The following is a 27,156-nucleotide window of genomic DNA, read 5'->3' on the forward strand; positions in this document are numbered from 1 at the left end:
CCGCATAAACCTCTTCAAATGTTATGGGAGCGTCTAACTCTGGTTGTTCTTTTCCTGCATATTTGCCATGTACCACTTCACATGCGTCTTGTCCGACATATAATTTCTTGACTTCGTAGATAAGTGCGTCATCGTTACCTTTAAATTCATTCTCCAGAATTCTTAAAGCCCTGTTCGTCATTGTTTTTGTTGCCCCTGGATCGATCATACTCCTCAGGATGTGCCAGGTCTTTTTGGTTCCTAACGTCCCTCTAAGTGAGTTACTAAATTGTCTCCAGTTACTTTTATTTAGTTGACGTGCGTAGTCATTGGCTTCTTGTGACAACTGAGCTATCCTTATCTTCAATTTGCGATTAAGCTTTTGCTTCCGCCATCGCTTTGTGAGGCTTCTCCGCGCGTTCCACAAATGTAGCAGGTGCTTGTCGACTGCTGGGATTTCCACGCTTGTTTCTATTTCCTTTGTCACTTTCCTGTGTGCCTCCTTTATCTGTGTCACCCAGTTACCTAGATCTATTATTTCCCCTTGGTCTCCTACGTTCTCCCTAAATTTGTTCCAATCAGATATTGTCGCTTTCCCCATTCTTCTTGTCGTGGCGGCATTAATAGTTATTCCGAGAATGTAGTGGTCGCTGCCCAAGTTTTCTCCGAGGTGCGCCCATGAGACGTTTCCTTCAGAATTTGTAAACGTTAAGTCCGGTGACGTGTCTTTTGTTAAGCTATTCCCGACCCGTGTCGGTAGGTCTGGTTGTGTAAGTTGGCAGAGATCATACCGTTCAACAAGGTCTACAAGGAGTTTGCCCTTAGGGCTGTCCTGCTTATATCCCCAATTTCTGTGTGGCGCATTAAAATCCCCCATGATAACTAACCTGTCTTTCTCTTTCAATAAACCCATCGCATGTGCTATAATGTTCTCAAAGTCGGCTCGTCTCTCCTTAGGTGGGCTATATATATTGACCCCCACTGTTTTTGGTCCTCCACGTTTTTTGGGCCACACTGTTATTATCTGGTGTTGCACTGCCTCATTGCTCACGTAGCTGACACTCAATGCGATATCTTTTTTGGTAAATGTCGCCACTTGTGGGTACTTTGGGTTAACATGTCTTATGTACCCTCTCAGATTTATCTGAAATTTGCCTACTTCCTGAAGGCAGATTATATCAGGAGGGATTGGAGATGCTCCAATAAATTGTTTGAAATTTTCAAGTTTTGTTCTCAATGAGCAGCAGTTCCACTGCCATATTTCCGTTTGCTCGGTCTTTTTATTGTTACGGTGTCTAGCCATGATTGGTATTCTCGGAATCTGTTATTCCACTTTCTTTAGGTTGTCTGGTGGGGGCACCCGGGCTCTGACAAGATCTCTTGCGAGGATTCTGCGCCTGACTCAAGTCGCTTATGGTGCGTTCCATCTGGCCTAGTTTGGCAAAAACAAGTTGAATTTGTTGAACTAGGAACGCTATCGGCGGTGTTTGTGGTGGTTGCGTTGCCACGGGCTGCGCAACGGGCTGCGAGACAACAGGTGTGCTCGCCGGGCTTTGTGTGTTGCTCGACTGGTTTAGTAGTGACTCCAGGCGCGCCATTCGAGACTTAACCTCCTGTAGTTCTGTTCTAAGTTGTCTGTTTTCAGCTACTACCCGCTTGTATTCTGGGTGTTCTGTGATCGTTGGTGTAACGGGTTTATGTTTGGTAGTGGGAGATACGGCTTGCGCATAGCTTACCGCGTCCGCCTGTGGGTTGCTATGTGCAGGACACGCCCCCGGTGGCTTGCTTCTCAGAAGGGCTTGCGCGTTCGGATTGTCCTGGGAGATTGCTCTCGGCGTCGAAGTCGACTTTGGATGCCGCTGTCCTGGTTGTCCTGTCTCCACGGCACGGTTTTTCGACGGCGTGCGGGTTCTGGAACGGCTCTTTCGGGTCCCGCCTCGTCCGTACTCCCATTCTGATTCCTCTTCCTCCGACTGAAACCAGCGAGGGGCTGGCTTATGTGGTTTTTTGGGTGGTTTCGCTGCTTGCTTGCGAATAGGCTTGAGGCGTTTCAGACAACTGCGGTCTCCAGTGATATGGTTTCCCGTGCAAATTGCGCATGTCGGAGTGCAATTATGGTTTACTTCGGGGTTGCGCATTCCACAGGTATGGCACACGGGTGAGTCTGGCTGCGGACACACGTCGGTGCGGTGGCCAACCGCCCCACACGCCCGGCAGAATTGGACGGTGTTACGAAAAGGAATACACTCCTTCTCACCTCCTCTGTAGTAAACATATCTTGGTAGAATGTCCCCGAAGAAAGTCAAGACGGCACTCTGAGAGTCTCCCAACATCCGAGCGTCGACCAGCGTCACGCTCTGGGTGCGAAAACGGATGCTCGCTTTGATGGTCTCAGACGGGGTGTGCGGCTCTATACCGTGAATAACACCTTTTTTGGTTCCTTCACCTGCCGTAACGTAGACGTTGACCGGGTGTGGTCTTCCGTTGATATTCAAAGACGTGACGCCTCTCATCGCCATCGCGACGGTCGTGTCTGGAGTCGACGCTAGCGCAATGTTGGACCCCGGTCGGATGCGGAGAATAAACTGATCCCACCTGACTTTTCCTTGGCAAGCCTCCACTATAGCGTCGGAGATCGCTTGGGTGGTCACATTCTTCAGAGGCAGTCCCTGGTGAGGTCGGAAGACTACTTTCAGATCGTCCTTGGGTAGTGCTGGGGGCCTCCGTCTTGTCGGTCGACCCCGGCGCTTTGGCTGGTTGTCCGTCGTAGGTCTGCTGCCTGCGGAGAAGTCCCCTCCTTGTTGAAATTTCCGCTCCTTCGCCTGTTTCTTCTTCGCTCTGAGCGATTGGGATATTTGCCATCCCTCCTCTGTGCGGTCGGTCTCCGTTGGGGCGGAAAAATCTGCGGCGGCGTGCGTGGACGCCGCGTTGCAGTTCCCAGGCAGTGCTGCTTCATCCCGGTTTTGCGCGGCAAAGTCCATGACTTCTTCACCCAAACCTGGTTCGGATTGTCGTACGGACGCTGTTTGCGACTCCCCAGTCGAGTCCATAGCCGTCAGCAACCGCGGCAACGCCGTGGTTGTCGTCTTCGGGCGAGCGTCTCCCGGCGTCGCGCCGCCGCTCCTCTACTGGACGCTAGAGGTAGCGAAGGCTCCACACGGGCGAACGAAGAAGTGGCCGTAAAAACAAGAAAAATGGTCCGATTTCAGTGAAACTGGAGTCCACCGATACCGGAGCATCTCCCCTACACGCCTGTGGCAATTTCTGGACGATTCAAGGGTTGAACCATACAGAAAAGACAAGAACATACGGAGCTCGATGTGCACGCGTCTGCACTCATCGGCATCCATGCGTCTAACCCCTCGATAAAGGGTGCACATCAGTTTCCTAGCATCTGAGCGACATGTTTATTAATTTGCTTATGGAGTTGCATTCCGCTTCCCGCTTTAGCCTAGTTATAGAACTCCTTTTAGAGAAACACTTAAGATAAAAACTATATTTCTAGAAGAAATAAATTGCATTTTCAAAATACCGAACGCACCACTCTTAGCGCGAGAAGCAGCTTGGTAAGGGGGAAAACGCACATAACAAAAAATATATGTGGTGACGTCACCTTGAAGTTTCGGCACGAGCCAGCTGTGATGTCACAGATTTTGATGAATACATCGAGGTACATGGGCCAGAGACATAGATGTGAGAGATGTTCGCTCTACGTACATTCCAAAAGCCAGCATTACACATGCTGCCTTTTTTTTTGGCAAGGCTCATCTACATCAGTAAAGACTCGTTTTACTTTCGTGGTACGACCTATTCATCTAAAAAAATGATCGACCATTTCTCAAAACGCTTTTTGATTGTAAATTGCTCATCACAAAGAAAAAAAAAGAACTGCTCCCCAATATTGCGTTTGAATGCAGTGTTGCCGAAGTTCGAGGTTACCATAAAGCCACCATCCTACGTTCTTGCTGATGCCAAGGAAATAACGTGGAAAATTTGCGCACAGTAAGTATTACCTTCTTTCTCCATTCGTAATTCCGTACGTTTTGTGGAGCTTTGTTATTATTCGTTATTCCATCATTTGAAAATATCAATAAGTTTAAATCAGTAGAGTGCATAAGCAATCGATTATACTTTAAGCGTACTCCCCAAGCGACATCTGTTAACCGCATACAACGACGGAAAAGTGAAACACATTTGCATTTAACAAAGTGAGTCTAACCAGGAACATCATTTGTTAGTAAAGTCACTTCGTTATGAAAAGAACGCCAACGGCAACGATAAATAAAAGAAGGAAAGGGTGCTGAAACGTGCACTGGTGGTTCCTAAAAATATTTTTTTCTTGCTTTTTACCAGTACTCTTTGCAACTGATTGGTTAGCGTGGACCTCATATCCTCGAAAACGAAAGCGTAATCAATTTTAACTGCCTGACGTTACGCAAACAGCTGAAATTGATGGCACCGCGACTGAGGTCGCCTCGAGGCACCATCGCTCATTCTTTGCACAAAACTTTTCCTCATCACTTAGTAGACTTGAACGATTGTCAAAACAGAAAGCGCAACCGCGCAAGAGTTTGCACAGCCACCTCAGCATTAGGTTCGCTCTTAAAACCAAATTTTTGGCAAGGAATATGGCTGATGTGACGTTCTGGGCATGTTAGTAACAAATTTCTTTCAGAACTGTAAAAGCGCCAGAGAACTATGGCAGGAAAAAAGAAACATGTGTGTATGCTGTGTGTGCGCGTGTGTGTATGTGCGTGTGTGTGCGTGTGTGTGCGTGTGTGTGCGAGTGTGTGTGTGCGTGTGTGTGCGAGTGTGTGTGTGTGTGTGTGTGTGTGTGTGTGTGTGAGAGAGAGAGAGAGAGAATATGTGTTAGGCTGTTAAAATGTTCAGTTGAGCGTGCGTGCGCGCTCGCGCGTGTGTGTGTGTACCTGTTTATTTGTTTGAGTGTCCTCATTGCGCTTTTGGCGTTCCTGAAAACGAGATGACTAGATAATTTTGGTAGGCGCACAACGGCCTTTGTTGTGCATGCGCCAACGAAAGAGTTGTAAGTAGAGAGCTGGCTGAACCACAAGTTCAAAGCTTTTTGTCGTAACGGCATTCCATTGGTCATATTTGAATCTTCACATCATTCGCAGCCAACGGCCTAACCAGGAACTCCTTTTCTGCCTGGGTGGGTAGGGAGCTCACTGAATTGGGCAACTGGGGTGCGACAGGCGGTCACTGTCTCACGTGTTTCATGTGAGGTATTGCAAGCAAACGCAACTTCAAGAAGTGAAAATGGAGAGCAGGTAGGCATGTGTCTTGCGTGGCCGCCTGCATGCTTTACTACCCTCCATGCTCACAGAATAACTTGCTCCAAGTTCTCAAAGATCTCACTCTTTCGACGTTTAACAAGTGCGCTCCTTGTTTGGTTAGACTAAGTTAGAAACATCTTGAATCCACTGGGGATTCGACGGAACCCCTTTATGTGGTTCAATACACGTCGAAACAGCACATTTCAGACAAGCAGTCATTGCTTAAGTCTCTTTCAGGGACTTTAGTCATTGCGCCATGCCATCGCCATCTCACGAGGGCAAATGCTGGCGCGCAACGTGAAGCTCATGTAGGCTCCGCATAGATGGCGCTTGCGGTAGCGCGTTCATTTTCGATGCTACGGCGGATATATACAATACAAAGCGCGGATTCTTTGACTTGCTTGAATGAGATAGCTCAATGTGGCAGTCACTACGCAATAATTTACCTGACGAATCTATACAGAAGCTGTTATATATTATTATATTCTTGTAGAGCATGCGTTGTCAAGCGGTGGAATTATTGTTTGTGGGTTAAGCAGCGCATGTCGAATTAACTCACCCTCCAAATTTCGAATTTCGTATCAGACCCTTTTCATAATCTGCAAGTGCGCTTCCCTATGCTACATATTTGCCCGAATTATGGCGGCTTGTGTCGTGCATAAACTGGAGACGGGGAGCCATTTGCACTTGCTGGGGCTTGTTTATAACGCACGTTTTCTTCAAGAGGGCCAAGTTCACATCTCCCTGCCATAGCACAAGAAACATGCCCTTGAACACGCTACTTGCAATGACTAGCCGACATTACTTGCGCACTGCACAGCAGAAAAGCTAGCTTTACAATTTCTGATTGATCGATATGTGGTGTTTGACGTCCCAAAACCACTATATGATTATGAGAGACGCCGTAGTGGAGGGCTCCGGAAATTTCGACCCCCTGGGGTTCTTTTACGTGCACCCAAATATGAGCACACGGGCCTACAACATTTCCGTCTCCATCGGAAATGCAGCCACCGCAGCCGGGATTTGAGCCCGCGGCCTGCGGGTCAACAGCCGAGTACCTTAGCCACTAGACCACCGCACCGGGGCAGCTTTACAATTTCTCAAAGGGTCTATTTGTACTATGTGAACAACCTCAAAAAAAAAAACGGGAGAAAATGCAACCTTTGCTTTAAAATTTTTCTCATGATTTTTTTTAAGCCTCAGCGGTAAGGCAACAGCTTTCGAAAAAAAATGATGCTCGGTTAAAATGCTATTCGAGTGTAAATTGATATTTCATTTACCACATGTATGTGCCAGCATCCGATTTTGCTCGACCAACCTGCTGTACCTTGCAACATCGTGATAAATAGCGTGTTCTTCAATGAACAAGCGTATTCGTTACTGTGTCTTACGGATACGTATTCCTTGTATAAAGACGGAATATTGAAATCGAGGCGGCGAGTAATGTAAAACTCTGAAAAAAAGAGAGAATTGCGCAGCCGCAAGTACGCTTAAGCGAAAGAGGACTCACGGTAAGTTGAACGTGCAAATTATTGCCGGATACGCGCTATGCGCACACACAATAAGAATTCGAACAGAGAAAGCGCTGTAGCGTTGCGGCCCACGAATCGCATTCGTTTCCCTCGTGACGGCATTCAATTTCTATGCAAATTCCGGAACAACACGGGCCCCCCTGTAAGACTCGACGGCGAACCGCTGCGGTCGTAAAGGGCGCAAACTTTAGGGAGAACAGGCGTGCTGCAGGTGTAAGCCGCTGCGTTGCCGCAAGGCATCATATGTCATATTGTGTTTCAGACTTCAATTGAAAAAAAGAAACCCCGACTACGCTGGTGGCTTTTCAAACGTATGATTATACGAAACGTTATATTGCACAAATTGCGTACGCCTACAAGATTTCATGTAGTAATATATGGGAACGTCACCGACAAAAAGTATTTTTCGTGGCTGGAAGGCTACGTGACATAAAAAGTTATGTTATAGTTTCGTTAAAAGGGCGAAGCGATGAATGCGATAGACAACATACTCGAATGTTTTACGAAGCAAGGCTAGCATACTTAGGAGTTGATTGATTGATTAATATGTGGGGTTGAACGTCCCAAAACCACTACATGATTATGAGAGACGCCGTGGTGGAGGGCTCCGGAGATTTCGACCACCTGGGGTTCTTTAACGTGCACCCAAATCTGAGCACACGGGCCTACAACATTTCCGCCTCCATCGGAAATGCAGCCGCCGCAGCCGGGATTTGAACCCGCGACCTGCGGGTCAGCAGCCGAGTACCTTAGCCACTCGACCACCGTGGCGGGGCAGCATACTTAGGAGTAATAATAATTTTAGTAAACACGCGCTTGCTAAGTAATCAAGTTTACTGCGGCGCGGTCACAGTATAGATGATAGCAAGGCTCGTGCATAGTGATTGCGTTGATATAAGAAGCGAAACTGGCAGTCAACTCATTTAGATCTGATTTCACGTAACTTCACAAAACGCTAGTATAAGAGAACATGACCACTCCAGGTAGGCGTTTGGCACCGTTTCTTTCGTGTTAAGAGCGCAGCCAATAGAAGCATCCCACCTGCTGAGGGACACGAAACGCACGCTGGTCGACTGTGATAGCATGGCAATCATAAGTGGCCCTCCCCCCTTGTTCTCTGGCGAGATAAGCACGCGTGCAGGCGAGCACGGAAAAGCGATGTTCGCTCCGCAGAAAGAGGAGAGTGCATCCTCCTCCTTTTATATATATAGACACATATACGTGAATGACGGTGGCGGCGGCGACGGCAAAAACCAGTCGAGATTGTGTTATAATTGCTATCACAACAAAACTCATAAGCATCCTTTATTTTATTACCATCCTAAGCAGAAAATTGTAACCGTCGCAGCCATAGTGTTGCCGAATGCTTGGTACTTTCCTTTATCTAAAACGGTTCGATGCCTTTAGTGAAACTGATACTGTGGCTTCAACAAACGTAAATGAAATTTTCGCTCAGTAGAGGAGCTTGACAAATCTACGGTGAAACTGGGACGTTGAAGCTATTAGAGGGTTCTATGAAGCACAGATTTTTTTTCGTGTGTTGAGCGTTTGTTATCGCACATGTCTACTTGTGAAGCATGTTATCGTACGGCAATCTACTGGAACATTATTTTCTGCTAACTCAGTACTCTTACTCTGCAAGTATAAAATATTTGTACAGTTGGCTGAGAAGTTAATGACCGTAGATGAGTCAGCCGCAAAAGCCTTCAGCACAAACATGCCTTCCATGTTGTTTCAGCGTGAGCAAGCTTTGCTGTGACACATGTCTGTGTAACGGCAAAGTGAATTGCGCAATATATGTTTTGTGGTGAAGCGTACTAACATCACCTAAAAGTTGGTGATTACAGCAAAGAAGTGTATTAATAGTGCGCAATATTAAGGGGCCACTCACCAGGTTCCACAATTTTGAGCTGACAAGCACAATGCGTAGATGAGGCGTTGTCGATCACATCGACCAAAATATACAACGCTTTGCGCCACGGAAATGGGTCAAATTTCAAGATCAACGCTGCTCTCCCTTCCTTTCGCGGGCACGCTACAAGAGAATAAGGGCATGATGCACACATAGGAATTATCCTACGAAGGCAGTGCTGTGACATTGGTCCAATACATAGACGACTGTGCTCTTACGTTGCGAACAGTATAGCACGTGACAAGGCAAAAATTATTTAAAACGAGATGTGTAGTTTATGTAAAGTGTTGCTGATGAATGAAACCTGCGCTAAATAATGAGACGCAATACGGGAATGTGCACGTCTTTTCCATTTTCCCCTTGTGAAATGCAACAAGATGCTGGGCTAAGGTGTCCGTTTTACATGCTTTCTTGTCCCCGCGGTGAGAGCATCAAGCAGACGCCTGTCCTGGAAAAGAAATTAATGGTCCTGCACGTTACAGCACTCATTATCCTTAACTCTTTTACCACGTCTAATTCAGCGTTTCCAAACCATCCCACAGAAACAGGTAGTGGACAACAAAATAACGTTGGTGAACAAAACGCCATTCACTGCTCGAGAGTGTGGCTTGTTCGGGCACATCATGCGTACGTGACCTCCTGGTCGGATGCCGGAGAGGGCAGGGAATAGATTTGGCTTGCGAAGGCTACGCGGGAGAACGGCAAGGGTTCTGAGCTGACCACTTTGCATTCTCCGTTCGCTTCTTAAAAAAAACGGTATTTTAAGTTTGTAATGAACCGTTTGAAATATTTTTTGTGGCACAATGCTTTTCATCGGACACACATTACCTTCTACGGTCTAACAAAAAATTGTTACGGGGCCTAGTAAGGAAGGAAGGAAACTAGAGGGAAAAGAACGGCAGGGAGGTTAACCAGACTATAGGCAGCCGGTTTGCTACCCTGCACATGGGAGAGGGATGGGGAAGATGAAAGATAGAGAGCAGAGAGGGAAGAGAGAAACACAGCACATTCAGCAGCACACGGGCCTAGTGAGTGGCTCTTTAATACGTACGCCCTCCGCTAAAACAAACTGCTTACGGTTCAAAATTTGTGCTATGGGGAATCTCACTGAAATTGGTAAAGGTGAAAGTGGAACGTATAATATGAATCCGTTCATTATTATATTTTTAAAATTATTTACGATTGTGCGAAATTATATCGCAGCTACACCTTCGGCCAGCCTGTCGATGGAACCCTTACAGTGAATGTGACGTACGAGCGCTACAGCTGGGAGAAGGATGACTACCCCAAGATCAACCACACGGGACCCGTAAGTTGCTTCGGTGCCTTGCACATGTTGTGTGGAAACATAGTTAGACAAAGCAGGACGTCTGAGTATGTTCTACACCAAGTCATGCTAACGCATGACCGAGTCGCTGTTTGACGGTATTGACTGAGAAGTCGGCGCACGGCTGCTTGACAGTGAAGAAATTGTTTTCCAGATCACTCTATAGTAGTAAATGCCAAATTCGAAATTAGTTTGACATCACGTTTAAAGAAAAAAAAAATGTCAGCGGCACAACTTATATGCTTACTATAGCCAAGTCATATAGATAGCACATGGCCATTTGATATCAAAGTGCTTGCACAGGTGAATAAGCTCGGTGATTTATGTTCGTGATAACCCAATACAGATGAGGTGAATCAAATGCTCCGACGAGCGCGACATGGCCCAGTAACTATCATAGAAGCGAGACTGATTTGAATGGCGTACAAAACGAGCGTTCCTACGAATTGAGTCACTTTGTGATTGCGCCTGAATGCAAACAGTGCCATCTTTTCTAAAAAAAATGACTGCATGTTGACTTACTAAGTGTGATGTCGCCTATTTTTTTCTCCATTACATACAACGTGACGCAGATCAACGGATGTTACGACATGGTTGTTAACACGACCCTGCTTCGCTTCCACGAGAACTACGAAATCTACAAGCGCATCTCGCTCGTGGCGCAAGTGAACGAGACCGGCACTGGTGTGACGATGAACAAGACCAATTTCATCAGCCGCAGCTTCAACCCGCTCGAGCTCAACTTCCTGGATGGAGAAGACGGAAAGAATTACTTCAAGCCTACGATGCCTTTCTACGGCAGGGTGAGTATATGACCCAGTGCATAGAGTTTCCTTATAATAAACTAGAGGGAAATGTTGCGCTAGTGTCTATGGGAGTAGAAATGCACGGCGCTTATGCCTCCATGATTAGAATGATGGATGGCACATAGATTTGCCTAAGCATCGTTCACTAGGCTTCCTTTGGCTCTATGTGGCCGGTATACCCGCTTGGTCACAACACCATGCTAAGCAAACGTTCAGCAGTTCAACCTCATCACCTTGATCAGGCTCACCAATTCGAATCGGCTCAAGAAGTCAGTAGTAAATACTATGGCAAACTCAATGGCTCAGCATACTTGCCTTAATGTGTACTGCTAAGCAAGCTGCCCTGAAGCGTAATGGTTACGAAGGCTAAGTTCTTCAAGATATATAAATACAGTCACGCTTAACATAGCATCTTCACCATTTATCAAACATTTTTCGTTCGCATATAACGTGAACTTAATTTACATGTCACAATCGATTTTACATTCTAGCACGAGTTTTTGTCGTAATTCTCTTGTCAAGGGTTGTTGCGCATAGGGGCACATGTTGTCAAGTGTTAAAAAGTAGATAAGTGATAACGCGATATTGAAATTGTATGCTAAATTCATGTGCACCTCAAAAGAAACAATTGACCAAACAAAATGGAAGTAAATTGTTTGTCTGTCGCAAAGCAAAAAATAAACTTTGAAGTTTTACGCGCCAAATCTGCCATATAATAAAAAGACAGCACACATTTGGTGACACTGCGTTAATTTTGGTCAATTGGTTTTTAACAAGCATATCGGTGCCTGACCATCATCTATTTCCTTTTTTTTTCCTCCCAGCTTCTGGTGAAGAAGCCCGATGGTGTTCCTGTGGGCGGAGAGCTTGTGCAGCTCTGCTTGCTGTCACAGTCCGAGGAGATTAAGCCCCGTTGGTGGCGTACCGACCGCCGGCTCAGTTGCAAGAACTACACTTCGGACGAGTCCGGTATCATCAAGTTCACCATCCCGCCACTCAAGGCTAGCGTGGTCACTATCAGCGTCGAGGTGCGTGGCCAATATATGATCTACCTGGCCTCTCGATTTATATCTCGATTGATTGATTTGTTGGGTTTAATGTCCCAAAACCACCATATGATAATGAGAGACGCCGTATGGGCTCCGGAAGTTTTGACCACCTGGGGTTCTTTAACGTGCACCCAAATCTGAGCACACTGGCCTACAACATTTCCGCCTCCATTGGAAATGCAGCCGCCGCAGCCGGGATTTGATCCCGCGACCTGCGGATCAGTAGCCGAGTACCTTAGCCACTAGACCACCACTTCGGAGTTCGATTTATATCTCGGCACAGAAGTATTCGCAAGTCATAAGCGTGTATTTAACATCAGAAAAAAAAAGCATAGCTCCAAACCCGCATCGTGATGACCCTCGAACAATCTTCTGAAGCACTGCTTTTGATACACGAGTGGTGCTTATGCAGAATGTTTAATAGAACGTTTTGATATGCACAGAGCTTAACATTGATGGTCTACAATATAATAATCCCTGTATAGGACCAGTAAGGTAGCCTTGCAATAAAATAGAAAACAACTTCATTTTGTCCTGTGGTCAAAATTGATCTTTTGGGCGGACTACTATGTTATTCATGGCCTAAATTGCATTAAGCTTTCACAGGCTGTGATCTGCAGACACTCATGTTATAAAAACAGAGCTCAAAAAACATCGCTAGGAGACCACACTAGGTGCGAAGTGAAATTAATTCTTGTCCACTAAAGTATACAGTCAACGCCAGTTAACGTTCACGAGGACCGCTCGCTTTTTTTAATTTTTTAATAGAATATGGAATAAAGTCGTATAGTGCAGACAGGCGCGCAAAGAGGGATGTAACAAAATAAAAATCAGCCCTGTGTTCTGTTTCTTCTCTACTCCGTGCCCGCCCATGCGCGCTGTAATAGCTTTTAATCTAGTTGAAAGACCCCTCAAATATTGACACTTATCACTCGACACTAACTTGTATTTTTGACATCTCTCTCCGTTGCTCGCCATGGCTCTACCTCATTTATTCGAGATTCACATTGCACAACCGCTTCTTTCGGCCAACGTACAATGGCTGGAAGCCTGCGTGCCCCGGGTATACACTAGACATTTTGGCGTCACCTCATCATTCTTTGTGACACCCATGTTACACCTCTCAGCAGCGCCTTTCGATCGCTTCGTTGCAGGCGGTGGCCATGAACTACGAGACGGTGAAGTACGACACGTACGGCGTCAAGATAAACCAGCCCAAGAGCACGCTCTACCTCCAGGCCTGGTACTCGGCGAGCAACAATTTCATCCAGGTGGAGCCGTCGAAGGGCCCCATTCCGTGCGCGGGAAAACACTCCATGCGACTGCGATACACGGGAGAACCCGACACGCAGAAGCAGTTCCACTTCCAGGTGGGGGCAAGGACTTTTTTTTTTTTCGGAGAAGCGCGAAACCGATTCGCGCTGTATACGTGCTCGTTCCGTACTCAGAGAACTCTCCGAGAGAGAAGTCGTGACTTTTCAGAGAAAAAGAAAAGGTGAAATAAGAGTCCTTGGCACGTCTTCGTCGGAAATTAATGTTTTTCCACAGACCTTGAGCCAGAGTGGCCATACGCTAGAACTCTGACATCTGAGACTACTACTAGCGTTCTTGCTTTTCTACGACTGGACTTTATCTTGTCTTTCTTCCCGGTTGCTTTTCGTCGTTTCCATTTTTCGCTATCCTTTACTTTCTCGTTTTTTTCCCTGTTACGGCACTTTTCATGTTTCTTTTATCTGAACGTTCCTCCTTTTGAAGTAGGTGAACTGTCAATACGGTGTCTGCTGCCTTGCTGTGTCGGCGTTTTTCGACTAATAGAGGGCTCACCATTCGCTTTGTGAAACGATAAGTGTTTACATTATCCTGGTGCCTTCAGATTGTGTCAATTGAGGCTAGGATAAAAGAAGGCAACACTGTTCAGCGTGCGAAATGTATCTCGGTTTGGCAGCTACTGTGTCACCGTTAGCTGCAACTATATTACGGCTGTTTGTGTACGTTATTCTCTAATTATCTCACAATTTGCACTCATGGCTACAAAAGTAACAATGCCGCAAAAAGGTAGGATGAATGTCACCGCAGTCGTGAATGTTGTCTGTGGTTTCGTTTTTTTTTTTAGCTCTTTCTTTTGTGAAGAAGGGAGGAGGCGGGTAAGCATGGTCTTCAGGAGTGGCACGTATTATCTTTAGGCGGGAGGATGATTTGCATATCAGAAGCTCATATTGGACTTCTGAAATTAGACAAAAATTAGGGCACCCTTACGCTTCGCCATTAAGAATCAAATGCGATAGCAATATTCTTCTCTTAGTGCGTGCTTCAAACACTTTTCGAAAAAATCTTTTCGAACTTGCTATGCACCTTCAACGCGGCCTTGAGACTGTAGTAACGAGTGTGCCCTTTGTAGTGGGTAATTGGCTTTAAACCATGAAGCGATTATAGTAATTGCATGTTCTGACGCCCGATGGCAATGTACGCTTGTACCACGCATTATTACGGCAAAATTTCTTGTTGTACTGTCAAGCATATATAAAGGATGCGTGTAAAGCATGAAACCTACTTTCACTGAATTTCCAAGCAGAAAAAGTTGTCATTGTACAAGCCGAGGCGCGGTTGTATGCACTTTGTAGGAAAATGGCATACAGCCATGCCTCTGCATGTGAGTACAGTGACAATAACGTCCTCTGCTTTGAAATTCAGTGAAAGTATACAGAAACAGTGCCTGTACAAATCTGCTAACACATCGAAAGTATCTTTGTATCTTCAATCAATTACCGTCTCTGTAAACTTCCAGAAATAATACAACATTGTTTTATTAGTTGTAAGGATGACGTCCTCTTTTGAGACGGCCTGCACAGAGCTTTTAAAAAACAGCTGGGTTTAAATTATCATAGCATGCCATCTTGTACCACCCAAATGCAATGATATGCCAGTTTGTTGTTCATGGGCTTGCAAAATGCTTGAAAAACTCGCATGTTAGATAGCCATGTGAAACCAATGGTGTCTTCGCAATGCCATTCTGTACAAATAAATGTGTAGCTAAGAGACTTTTAGGAACAGGTGCAATATCAGCCGGACTCGCACACAGAGTTCATGAAGTGTGCTGCTCAAGTACATTTGTAGACAGAGTGTTGTACGAGATTTGTTTTCTAATGTATATACCTAAACCTCATTTGTAATAAATACCATTTAAAAAAAAGAGGCGTGACTGTGAGATAGAACACCCACTTGCCACGCAAACGACCCGGGTTCTATCCCCACTCAGACCCAGAATTTTTTACTATTTTATTCGCATTTTGCTCAATTTTTAGTCACGTAAAGATCATTTTTCGCGCACAACCAAAGACGCTGACGTTGACGCCGGACTTTCTTCGAAACGAGCTCTTTTACGCTCTCGCGTTAAAACTGTTTCGTGTTTGCAGGTTATAGCTCGTGGCAAGATACTAAAGGACAAGGTTGTGGATGTTGCCTTCAAGCCCGACGAAGCAGTCCTCGTCGATGACAGCTTCTTGGTGGAGGAGGATTTGAACGAGACGCTTCCAAGCAATATGGCTGAGGGCTCCGTGCCCACAGGAAGCTTCGAGTTTGAACTCGAACCGGACTACAGCTACGTGCCCCGAGTTAAAGTGTTGGCCTTCTATGTTCGGCCGGATGGCGAGGTCATCGCGGACTCCGAGCAGTTCGAAGTGGAAAAGTGCCTCCAGAACAACGTTAGCATACTGCTTTCTAATATATGTGACTTTGTTTCAATTTTTTATTTCAAGTTTCAATTGGGAAGGCAAACAAGTTATATAAGCTCATGTTTCACTTTAATGTCAATATGTTGTCAGTTGTTCAGGTAACATCAACTTGACCATTCATAAGAGAACTTACATATTTCCATTGCTTATCCGTACTTTCCACGTGTTATCCTTTTTTTTTGTGATTCTTATCGCACTAGATCTGATAACTCACATTACCGAAATGCTGGCTCTATCTTTTTCATCGTCTATATTATTCGCGAATTTTAGTGATGCCTTTTTACCACCTTATGAAATTCGCCATTCACCTATGCTCCTTTTCATGAACGTTTTTACGCGCTGAGCACTTCAGTCTTTCTTGCACTATATCAAAGTCGACCTTCCGTTTGGAGTAATGATACAGGTTCACTGAACCTTGAATAACCTTGAATAAGTGAAATAAATGAATAACTAAATAAATAAATAATAAATAAAATGCCTGCCTATACGTGGCTTGAGCGTGGATACATTGGTGACGGGTGTGCATCGTTTGTTTTTCGACAGGTGTCGATGAGGTTCGGTTCAGAGGTGGTGCAACCAGCGACTTCCGCTGCCATCCACCTTAATGGCTCTCCCCGCTCCTATTGCGGTGTGGGCGTTGTAGATAAGAGTGTTCACCTTTTGAAGCAGGACAATCAGCTGACGAAGGACAAAGTGAGTTATCACGATTCACTCGACTGTCTTTCCTTTCTCGCTTGGCCATGTTTACGTTATTTTCTTTGCGGCACGTTAAGGAAAGTAAAGTATAACCTATTTAGCCCAACGAATTATGCTCATATCTCACACTACATCATATTGGATGCGGTGGTGTCTACTAATAGGTTACCTTTTTGACCATGGCGTAGGTATACGACATCCTGAAGCGTTTGGACATCACCCGATACACATGGCCGAAGCAGGCGTCATACGACTATTGCCGAAAACAACGTAAGTGTTCATAACCAATAGATTTTGCAGAGTATACATTTTCTATGAAGGCGGAAATGTTGTAGGCGTGTGTGCTCAGATTTGGTTCCACGTTAAAAAACCCCAGGTGGTCGAAATTTCTGGAGCCGATAACTATGGCATCTCTCATAATCATATGGTGGTATTGGGACGTTTATTAGTCAATAATCAGTAGTTTTTTTGTTTTTTTTGCAGATACAGCAATAACAGCAACAATGCTCAGTCGTTACCGGCCTTGCATATGTTTATTTTCTGTGCAAACTTGACGCTTGTAACTCCTAGAAGCGAGTGACCATAAAAAACGTAAAAATTTCACTTTAATGTCAGATTATCTAAATGCGTGAAAATTTTTACTGAGATACGATAGAATTCAAAAGCGATAAAGTTCTTTACAACTGAACCGCATAACTAAAATTGCAGTTCTATAAACACTCGAAAAGCACTTAGCTGTCGCAACAAAGACTTGAACATCTCATGACGTGTATACTAAGCTGGGATACCGATTACCTCTAGTCTATATGCATCGAAATCGCCACATTGTTTACCCACAAACAATCTTATTTAATCATGAATTAATGAGAAAAGACACAGCTTGCAGCAGCGGAATGCCTTTTTATTGCGATAGCAATTACATACTGACAGTCTCGGATAGTTTTAGCCGTCGCCGCCGTCATCATTCACCGTATACGTATACGCATCTATATACAGGAAAACTCAAGAAAGAAAAACATTGGCGCCGTAACTGCATGTTACACTGCAAATGTCGTCGAAAGGTGATAGTCTTGCGTCTGGAGAGAGCGAACAAAACGTTTATTTGATGCTCTGCGCAAGAAAATCGGTGAATGGTATTCAGAAGGCGCTGCGTTAGAGTGCCTCGAGCTTGCAGCGGAGGCGAACGAGTGCATCAATTCACGTCAGACATGAGACATGAGCGCTATTCGGTAGTAATCTTGGAAAACGAAGCGCGCGGCGTGCGCACCCGTCTCGGAGGCGATAAGGTGTAGAACGCAAGGTGACGGGTAGGTGCCACCACCATGTCGTCTTAGCAAAACGTTGGAAACAGTTGCCTTTTCGTGCAAGCGTTGCATCGTCAGCGCAGCGTGATAAGCGCTAAAGTCCTTAGAATTACTTATGTATGCCTTTTCTAGTGAAAAGACACACATGCAGAATATTGACGTGTTGTTATGGTGCCTCAGATATGCGCAATTATTACTGTTTAATTTACAATTCCACAAGTATGAACACTGAAGGTGCTGTGGATAGGGTCGGGCGTTTAGTATTGTTTGGTACCATTAGAGTATAGTTAAGGGTGGATAAACAGACAATTGTACAGACAGACAGACAGACAGACAGACAGACAGACAGACAGACAGACAGACAGACAGACAGACAGACAGACAGACCAAAATTTTTGCGTCGAAGGTCCCCAAGAAAGACTATCGTCTTTAAAAAGCCGCCCGTGCTCGGCACCCAGCTTGTCGCAATGCGACAACGCGCACTTATTGCCCACGTGTACTTTGCCCCGCGGGTAAAGGCGGGGGGCTGGGTGCCCGTGCGCGAGGGCTTATCCTTCAGTGGGGAGAATCATGTTCTTTGGCCTTTCACCGGAACGACTGCGTTAGTTACCTGGCCCATAAAGGTCACTTCGCTAGCTGGGCAGGCCCCGTTAGTGAGAAGAGCGTGCTTTTCAAACATAGAGAAATAACAACTGGGGCGCTTGTTAGTTCGCACTCGTATCTGTACCTGTGATTACGTTTCGTGCATCGTTTTTGTTTAAACAGCGCGTTAAGCGTCGAGCTGTATATGTTGTTAGTTAGCTCTCGTCATGCGTGAGTTGCTTTCGTGCGTCATTTGTGCGTAAGCAGCACACTGCATGTTTCGATCTGCTAGCTGTTGTCAGCGTTGCGTTCAAAGTTGTTGCTATCGCATTCATTGCTTGGCCCTGGTGGTGAGATTGTGACTTTTTTTGCACTATCACTTCAATATAGCAAGCGATTGCCTTAAATATGAGGCATTATTTCCCTACATATTCATTTTGTTGTTGTTTTTCTGGCTTTTCAGTGTTGAAAAACCCTCAGCAGTACAAGCGGAACATCTGGAACGGACCGAGGTCCTCCAATGTGGAATACGTCGATTCAATTACGGCTTTTGACGTAAGTCTGATTGGTACGCTTTTATGCGAGGTACGCATGAGAGGAACTGCTGAAACTGTGCCATGTTCGTCACTCTGGCATGAACGCAAATTCGACACCAAGGCGTTTTTGCGTGAAACTACAGAGTCGAACGTTGTTAAAATGAAAGCCATGTAAATATACATGCCCCATCAAACTTTAAAAAGTGAGTGTCAGTGCAACACGATTGAAGCACAATAATCATTAATTTGGCGACATTATCTTACAGTCATCCTGGCGTCGCAGATACCAAACATTTGTGAGACCATGACGCCGTCATAACACGTCCCATTATGCCGTCATTACATGACACCATCGCTTCGTGAAAGGTGGACCGATCGCGGAGGCATTGCACAACCGCCTGAGGGACGAAAAGTTCCGAATGCCTCCTCTCTTAGAGGCAGTACCAAAGTACGTTGGGTATGAAACAGTTTGGGCGAGAAGAGAAGCAGTATAAATATAATTGACTAAAATGAAAAAGAGCGTGGCTTGTTCCGAAGGGTAGTCTTAGACTAATGCAAAACTGAGCACGTCACTTTTCTAGGACATGCTCCTAGGGTCTTAGGGTATACCTAGGACGTATACCAGCAGTCTCGAACTCATCTCAGCCAGTGGGCCGCAATCACGCAGTTTAGTGCCACAAGACAGGGAAGAATGTATGAGTGAGGGGAGGGGCTGTATACTTTGTGCATGTTATCAGCAAACGTGTGCAACCATTTAAAAACATTGCTTCCCACATTTCACGTACAAACCACTTTTGAAGGAGATATGGCACAAGGATTCCAGCATGTAGATACCGATCGCCAAAATTACTAAAATCTGGGAAAGGATTTCTAAATAGTTTTATCTCACGGTTATGTTTGAACACATCATCACCACATGAAGTTACGAAAACAAAGCATTAGAGCATACAGTCATGCCTGCCTAGATCATGAACATACTAAGAAAAAAAAGGAGGGTGGCATCAAGAGAGCGAGGTGTGGGCTGCGGGCCGCAATCAAGAAGTTGAGAGGTCTTAAACACTGACCACGTGTTTGAGACCCCTGACATACACTAAGATAATTTGCGTGACTTATAGCGTTCCATGTTGTTATGTCGTTTTCGGTACGTTCCAGGAATCTGGAGTTATCGTCATGTCGGATCTGACGCTCGAAACGAGGCCTTGCAGAAAGAACATCTACGACAGACCACCATACGCCCTCGCGGCTCCAGCGAGTAGGTCCATTTTCAATTCCCTTTTTTTTCGCTAAACGCTAGCCCGCTTCTTCCCCCTCAGACCACGGCACGTGATAACAGATTTCCCTTCCTTACTCTTCTTACAATATCATTTCCCCAGCTACCTTACAGTTGTTTCACGATTTTCATTTACTGACTTTTTCTGTTCTCTTTTTTTTCTGCACGTCTTCTATTCTCTCCCCACCTCCTATCCTGGTGTTGGCTCACTTAGCAGGGGTCTCCTTCCACTCCTACGAAGTTGCATATGCTTACCAGGGTTAGTAGCTCGCCTTTATTGATTTCTTATTTTTTTTTTTGGTGATTGTCTTCTCAAATGGTTGAGAAAACATGCTTGAAACAACAAGAGTTCTTGTAAGTTAAAACTTCTGGGTGCCCCGCCGCGGTGGTCTAGTGGCTAAGGTACTCGGCTGCTGACCCGCAGGTGTCGTGTTCGAATCCCGGCTGCGACGGCTGCATTTGCGATGGAGGTGGAAATGTTGTAGGCCCGTGTGCTCAGATTTGGGTGCACGTTAAAGAACCCCAGGTGGTCGAAATTTCCGGAGCCCTCCACTACGGCGTCTCTCATAATCACATGGTGGTTTTGGGACGTTAAACCCCACATATCAATCAATTAAAACTTCTGGGTGCCTGCCAGTGGTAGGGCTGCCCCACATAACTAAAGATTTGGTCGGAATCCCGCCACTCTCTGTTTCCTCACGGAATTCTTGATGTTTCGAGCAGGTAATCCACCTCAAGCCCATATGCTTCCCTGGCTCCTTTCTGTTCTTTTGTCTGTCCCTGTCAACGTCTTCTCTGCTGCCATTCTTTGTCGCACAACTGCTTTATCTCCTGGTTGCTTCACGAGCTCTTCAACGATGCGAAGCACGACAACGCTCAGGCTGAACGAACGCTTGTGCGTGCCCTGTTGTGTGAGCGCTGCGTGCTTTTTTTTTCCGTTGAAAAGAATGTGCAGCGAATCACACAAACCTGGCAAGCTTAAAATCATTTTTAATGTCTTCTCATCCGCTCCATAGCAGCATCTAAATAAGGTCTTCTGATTCGGTCTTTTTGATGGCGGTAGTATTCACGTCATTCCTGACCACACTAACACGCGTGTAACTCTGTCGTTAGTCATGAGCATATTAACGCTTCAGTGTCAATTGATGCAGAAACCCTGCAGGGCATTTCTTTCTTTCGGAATGTTCAAGAAATTATAGGCATGCCGTGCCATTTAAGTATGAAATGCTTAGGTTTGCACTTGACTTGGCTTGAGGTGGGTATTAAAAAAGTATGCTTGAAATGCTTTGAGAGCAGGTATACGCCCCCGAAACACATGCACAAAGTAATAAAATTTCAGCAGAGACGTGGTCGAAGACCATATGGGTTCTTATTCGATCAGATACCATTATTCTCTTTAGGCAAGTCATCGCGGCAACCTACTACAGGAATCTGCTAAAATAGCGTGTACGCGACATGAAGCAATTGGGAGAATCACCGGCGGTTGCTGATGCGCATCGCATGTAGAAGCTACAACTACATACAAGCTATTGCTTGAATCGAAAATGGTGGGAACTGCTGATTGATGAATGAGGTTAGCGGCTTTAGAGCTATCGCTCTATAATTGTAGCAAAACTGTGAATCGTAGCCACTTTTCTGTAGGTGTCAAGGATGCGGAGGAGTACGACGACGACCAGCTAGAAATAGCAGGTGAGGACTGAAGACAGGTCAATGACCTTACACCTGAACATCTGCATCAAAACGTTGCAGATGTGTAAAACTTCACACTGATAGAGTTGAACCTTATATTCTGGCAGAGCGTTAAAACTACTCTCTGTGCCATGTAGAATAATTTTATTTTGTATTTTCACAAGTTGGAATACATGAAAAGCGGTGCTTACAGAGATCGTGTGTGACGGTACATTGCTTGATTATTGCCGGATAAACAAAGTAAGAAGGTTTCACGTTTTAACGTTTTCTCGATCACAACTTGGAACATTTCAAAGCTTGTTGCTCAGACAGCTGCAGTGTGAACGAGTTCACAATATATGTAACCGCGGAAAACCGTCGTTGAGTTCGACGACCTACGCCGTCACGTGCAGCTAAGCATTTCACACTTATTTCCAAGCTTTAGCATTGACCTTTCGCTTTCAGTAATCGGAACTCCCCTAACGCTGGAGGCCGAACATGCGAAGAATTGATAGCTCAGCCTAATATATTGTTTTATCTATAAAATGGTAACGGGACCATGTAGAGAAAAACGTGGCACTGACTTTCAACTCAACGTTTTTTTCGCTCAAGCACAGCTATATAAACCAAACGCTTGCAAAAAAAAACATTGAAAACACATTTGCGAGCGGGCTCTTGTCAAGACACTACAACTCTGACCCTTTATAACTAGAGAAATCTTTGAGGCAACTATCATATCACATGCCGTCACTCTCAACAGCCTTATTTTAAAAAGTAACCTTTCTTGATAAAAAGGTAAGCAAGAGCGACTTGAGACGAATCTGTGGGTTGGGTAATTTGTGTGTCAAGTGTTTATTGTGTACAACTGTACACATGCGGAATAAACAATTTGTTGAAGGTCAGTGCAACGTTTGTCTGCTGTGCACTTCTCTGTTCCTGCTGGTGTCTGCAAGGTTACTTTCAATATGTTGAACGAAGAAGTCCAGTTGGTCTGTCAGTTGTATATACCTTTGGATAAATCCAACGCACGGCGCTCAAAGAAAGTACGTGAAAGGCAGTTCATTTTTACCCTAATCAACTACCATTAACGTGCAAATTTATCATTTATAATATGCAAAAACCAGTCGTAAAGAGTTTCAGTAAACAACACAGTTTTCAACTTTCTTTTCCCTCTCCAATGTACATCAGCAGCCCTGCGGAGTGGCGGAGGCCGCCAGAGAGGTGACAAAAAACTGTTTGGTAAACGCTGAAAAAAAAAATGAAAACTAGCAGCTGCTGAGCTTTGCTTAGCTTACGTAAGAGCGGCAGCAAAAGGCTTCGCTTAACACGCATACCACATAGTGCAGAACACTCAATTTCAAACATTGCGAACAATGAAATCATGAAAAGATTTCCGAGTGCCCTAATAGAAAAGAAAGAGAAATGTGTACGTACGTCTGCACACGGGTGCAATTATGATAAGCCTAATTAGGTAGTAATTAACCATTAGTTTGCGCAAAAACTAGGGTTGCTTAAAATTAGCCAAACGTTCACACTTCCTCTTTCTTTTTCAAGAAACGACGACAAGCCCTACCCTGCATCTAACGACCTCAGGTGAAATATTTGAATTTAATACACAGGTAGAGAATGGTGGTGGTGTTTTTTTTTTTTTTTGTTCTGTGCTAGTCAAACACCTGCATTACCGTCTGTAAACTTTGAAAGCTGACCCAGGGACGAAAACTTAACACCGACATTAGCTCTTGTCTTTTCTTTCTTGCTTTTCCCTTCGCACGTGGCAACGACATCTAGTGCCGACAGCCGTCCCATTCAGGGCTACGCAGAAAGGTGAATGAACACACGCACATACTATACCATACGTTATGGCCCACGCACTGTGTGGGCTTGCCTGCTGTTTGCACTGCTGGTCTTGCCTAACAAGCGGTATGACGGGTTTTCGGTAAGCGTGTCGAGGGCGGTGTGCCGGCGTCTCTCGCTGCGCACGCGCAGTTGGTGCTGCACTCAAGGGCGGGCGGCTGTGTAGGCAGCGGCGACGCATACATTCGTCGCGCCATCTTTGCTGATCTTTTCCCCACTGTCCTCGGGTGGCTGCCTCCTCGGGTCCCCGGCTCCCGCAGCTAACACGCAAGAGTTAAAGAGTGGATACACGAGTCTGTTTGAGTGCTGCGTGACGCTCAGGCTTATTCGGGGAGATGCCTTATGCGTGATGCGTATAGTGTGGGTATGAAAGTAATTAATTTTGCAAAAGATCTTGCCTCCGCAGTTTTCAGCAGAATCTATCAGCTCTGTTTGACTGATATTAACAAAGATGAGTGCGTCTGAAGTGAAAGCAAACATTCCACAAATGAAAGGAACAAATATATCGTTCAGGAACTACGAAACCATTGAAGGTAAAGGGGTCAACACGAGGCAAAGATTAAATACCTACATGAACAAGCCAATGCTGACATTAACTCACTTCAAGTAACTTCTATTTACAATTATGTTAATGATATTGGGTGACGTCGACTCTTGTGACTTCTCAGTAGGCTAAGCGTCCCTGTGATGCCGTATTCATACGTCTCTCTAAACTAGTGACTGACAACTCTCCTATCAGAATATATAGCAAGTCCCCTAATTCTTACTCAGGAATTCTCCTAAATGAACATGAACATTAGGTAGCCTTCATGTGCCTCGCACGCACATAAAGGCTTTGTAATGAACATGCTACGAGAGCGCCACAAAAACAGACGAACGAGCGATTGAACTAATAAGCAAACGAACACACAAACAAATCATCAAATAAGATCATGTGAAAGGTACTGAATTTATGGCAAATAAGTTGCTAGTACTACATATAAGTCTTCAAGGTTCATGAAAACCATGAGCTGCACATGCACGTGTTGAATCAACAATTTAACTGCTTAAAGGCAACTGCATGCGTAAATCATAACAAATAAGTCGTTGACTATTCGTATTCACTCTTCCCAACAGTAAGGCGCCTTTCAGCACCATACTTTTAAGGTCCCGCTCTGCGTCAAAAGTAATTGTGCCTAGGTGACTGAGAGTTATGCTGGGCCTGCATTTTATACAAACAGAACAAGCACCTCCCCGAGTGCTTGTCTGAGCGTCGCGCGGCCAATTGCTGGCTGTGCTGACTGGGCTCTTTTTTTTGTTTTTTGTTTTCTACCCCTTCCGTTTCTTCTGTTTCCTATCTCTATCTGTCCTTGGTCAAAATGGTGGCTGCGTGCACTCGTTGCCCGTTGCGTAGTACCCAGTCCTAGGCCGCTCGCATTTGCGGCACGTCCTGGGCTGCCACCTCCACCCGGCGCCGCCGCCTTTTCCAATCGCGTTGTAGGTGGCTTGGCTGGAGTTCCCGTCGCACTGGACTCGGTGGCACAGAGCGCTCCGTCCTTCAACATACCAGCCAAGTCGGCCGTCGAGGTGCGCACCTACTTCCCCGAGACCTGGCTCTGGGATCTCAAGGAACTCGAGTGAGTCTCTTGTTTTATTTACAAGCAACAAAGTGTCATTTCCGTTTGGGCCATTTGGTACATCCTATAACGCAGCAGGGCAGTGCCAAAGGACACGGGCAAAAAAGAGTTGTACTGAGGACAGAGGAAGATCCCAACTTTACTTCCGCACGCCAACGTGGACACACGCCTAGTAGACGTGTGTCCAGTAGACTTGCCTACTATTTCACGTTCCAAGAGGATCATGAAATGGCCATGACTCTTTCGTGATGGTTTCATTGGCATTAAGAAGTGAAATTGTGAGTTTACGCCCATCCCGTATCCCTCTTCTTTGTTCGTTTCTTTTTGAACTGCCCTGTTCAGTGTTCTACATACGATAGCGTGTGCTCTAGTTTCATTCTTCTGAATACAGGCCTCCACACCTTCTCGCCCTCTCCCGCTGTTTCAAAAAATGCGTCCTATGTTTTTTTGTTTGTTTTTTTAGCGAGCATGGTGAGTTGAGCTTCAAGGAGAAGATTCCGCACACCATCACCGAGTGGGTGGGAAGCACCGTGTGCATAAACGCGGAGGACGGCATCGGCGTCTCGGACCCGGCTAAGATCAAGGCATTCCAGCCTTTCTTCGCATCGTTCAACCTGCCTTATTCGGTGGTGCGCGGAGAGCTTGTGCCTGTCAAAGTGTCCGTCTTCAACTATCTCGAAAAGTGCCTGCCGGTGAGTGCGCAGCCACCACGCATTTCCCTCCCAGAGCCTACTCTATAGCTGTAAAATTCCAAAGTCATTATTTGTCTGGTTATAAAAAACACTAGCTAATATACTCCGCTCACTCCACCCCGAATTACCAGCGCACAAAACTTGAGTGCATCCATTGTAATTCATAAAGCGACTTAAGGAAGGCTTACAGTACCTAAATTGCAATCCCATAGCAGCTTCATAGAAATGATCAAGTCCAATAAACGTTTTTAACCTATTAAAGAAAGTTTTTGATTCAATAATCATATCACAGGAACGAAAGAACACCATTTGTATCCAATCGTTCGGTACAGTCAAAATACACCTATATCAGGGGTTCTATGGGGTACTACTATTCCGTTTTGTTTCCACTCTCTTTTGCCTGACGCCACCTTTAAGTCACTGCCAACGGAAGCATGTACTGGAACGAGAAATATTTACTGGCGAATCACCTTGAAGAACTTTCGAAGTTATAGAGTTGTGCAGCAAACGCAACTATACATATTCGACACGAGAAAAGCTACTCTATAGTATTTTGATCCGGCATTATAGAATTGCCCCTAGCACCGGACTTTTATTTAAGCTTAGTGTGCACATTTTACTACTACACCTACCCCGTAGAAATCAACATTCGCTGTAACGAGATACGCCTACGAAAAACAACCCCGCTTATGAATGCTGAGATGGCATACCTACAGGTACTCTGTATTCTCAGTCGCTGCTTCTTTCGTCTCTGTGGTACAGGTCGACCTGAAGTTGGCAGAGTCCGCGGACTACCACATCGAGGGAGAGTCGGAAACAACGCTTTGCGTATGCGGCAGCAAAAGTCAGGTGCACAAGTTCCAAATCAGGCCGCACACCATCGGAGAGGTGAACCTGACTGTGTCAGCGGCCGGATCGCAGAGTGACACGGCCTGTGGAGAGCAGCTTATGGAGAAGGTGGTGGCCAAAGATGCAGTCACTAGGCCACTTATCATTGAGGTAAGAGTCAGTACATTCATGTACTGGGTACGGGCTGTCACTGGTTAAAAGAGCAAGTTCTAAATAGATGAAGCGAGCAGAGAGAGCGTGAGCGGATTGGTTAGGAGGAGGCCGAGTGGTCGGCCTGTGTGTTTGTGCGCTCTGGCCTGCTACTCTGTGCAGGAGAAAAGGAAAAGGGGAAGACATTGATATGTTGATGAGAACCAGAAGAGGAAGTGGTACGATAAACACGGAACGCAACGGTATTCTCAGTCTCATCTCTAGTCCAATATGCTCCTCAGAAAGTCTATAAATACTCTCGTATCAGTT

General features: G+C 45.4%; 2 protein-coding genes across 47 annotated transcripts in view; one reads left to right on the top strand and one right to left on the bottom strand.

The window, feature by feature from the left end:
- The window catches only part of LOC119159557 (alpha-2-macroglobulin-like protein 1), a 164,455-nt gene that overhangs the window by 120,569 nt on the left and 16,730 nt on the right, over window positions 1–27,156 (top strand). The window contains exons 9-25 of one of the 45 annotated variants that reach the window (XM_075891540.1): window positions 3,897–3,981; window positions 9,921–10,026; window positions 10,617–10,847; window positions 11,675–11,878; window positions 13,054–13,269; window positions 15,313–15,600; window positions 16,174–16,323; window positions 16,515–16,596; window positions 18,676–18,767; window positions 19,901–20,000; window positions 20,233–20,277; window positions 21,660–21,707; window positions 22,875–22,907; window positions 23,475–23,510; window positions 25,021–25,156; window positions 25,620–25,848; window positions 26,611–26,847. In XM_075891540.1, coding sequence (XP_075747655.1) covers window positions 3,897–3,981; window positions 9,921–10,026; window positions 10,617–10,847; window positions 11,675–11,878; window positions 13,054–13,269; window positions 15,313–15,600; window positions 16,174–16,323; window positions 16,515–16,596; window positions 18,676–18,767; window positions 19,901–20,000; window positions 20,233–20,277; window positions 21,660–21,707; window positions 22,875–22,907; window positions 23,475–23,510; window positions 25,021–25,156; window positions 25,620–25,848; window positions 26,611–26,847 — 2,318 coding nt within the window. Of the gene's footprint in view, window positions 1–3,896; window positions 3,982–9,920; window positions 10,027–10,616; window positions 10,848–11,674; window positions 11,879–13,053; window positions 13,270–15,312; window positions 15,601–16,173; window positions 16,324–16,514; window positions 16,597–18,675; window positions 18,768–19,900; window positions 20,001–20,232; window positions 20,278–21,659; window positions 21,708–22,874; window positions 22,926–23,240; window positions 23,280–23,474; window positions 23,511–24,933; window positions 25,157–25,619; window positions 25,849–26,610; window positions 26,848–27,156 lie in introns of all 45 variants that reach the window. The other 44 variants (XM_075891541.1, XM_075891537.1, XM_075891542.1 and 41 more) reach the window with 44 other exon arrangements.
- Window positions 1–27,156, bottom strand: part of LOC119166605 (uncharacterized) — a 171,620-nt gene that overhangs the window by 117,276 nt on the left and 27,188 nt on the right. The window lies entirely within an intron of this gene.

This window comes from Rhipicephalus microplus, chromosome 1, assembly GCF_043290135.1.
Source record: "Rhipicephalus microplus isolate Deutch F79 chromosome 1, USDA_Rmic, whole genome shotgun sequence".
Classification (NCBI taxonomy): Eukaryota; Metazoa; Arthropoda; class Arachnida; order Ixodida; family Ixodidae; genus Rhipicephalus; species Rhipicephalus microplus.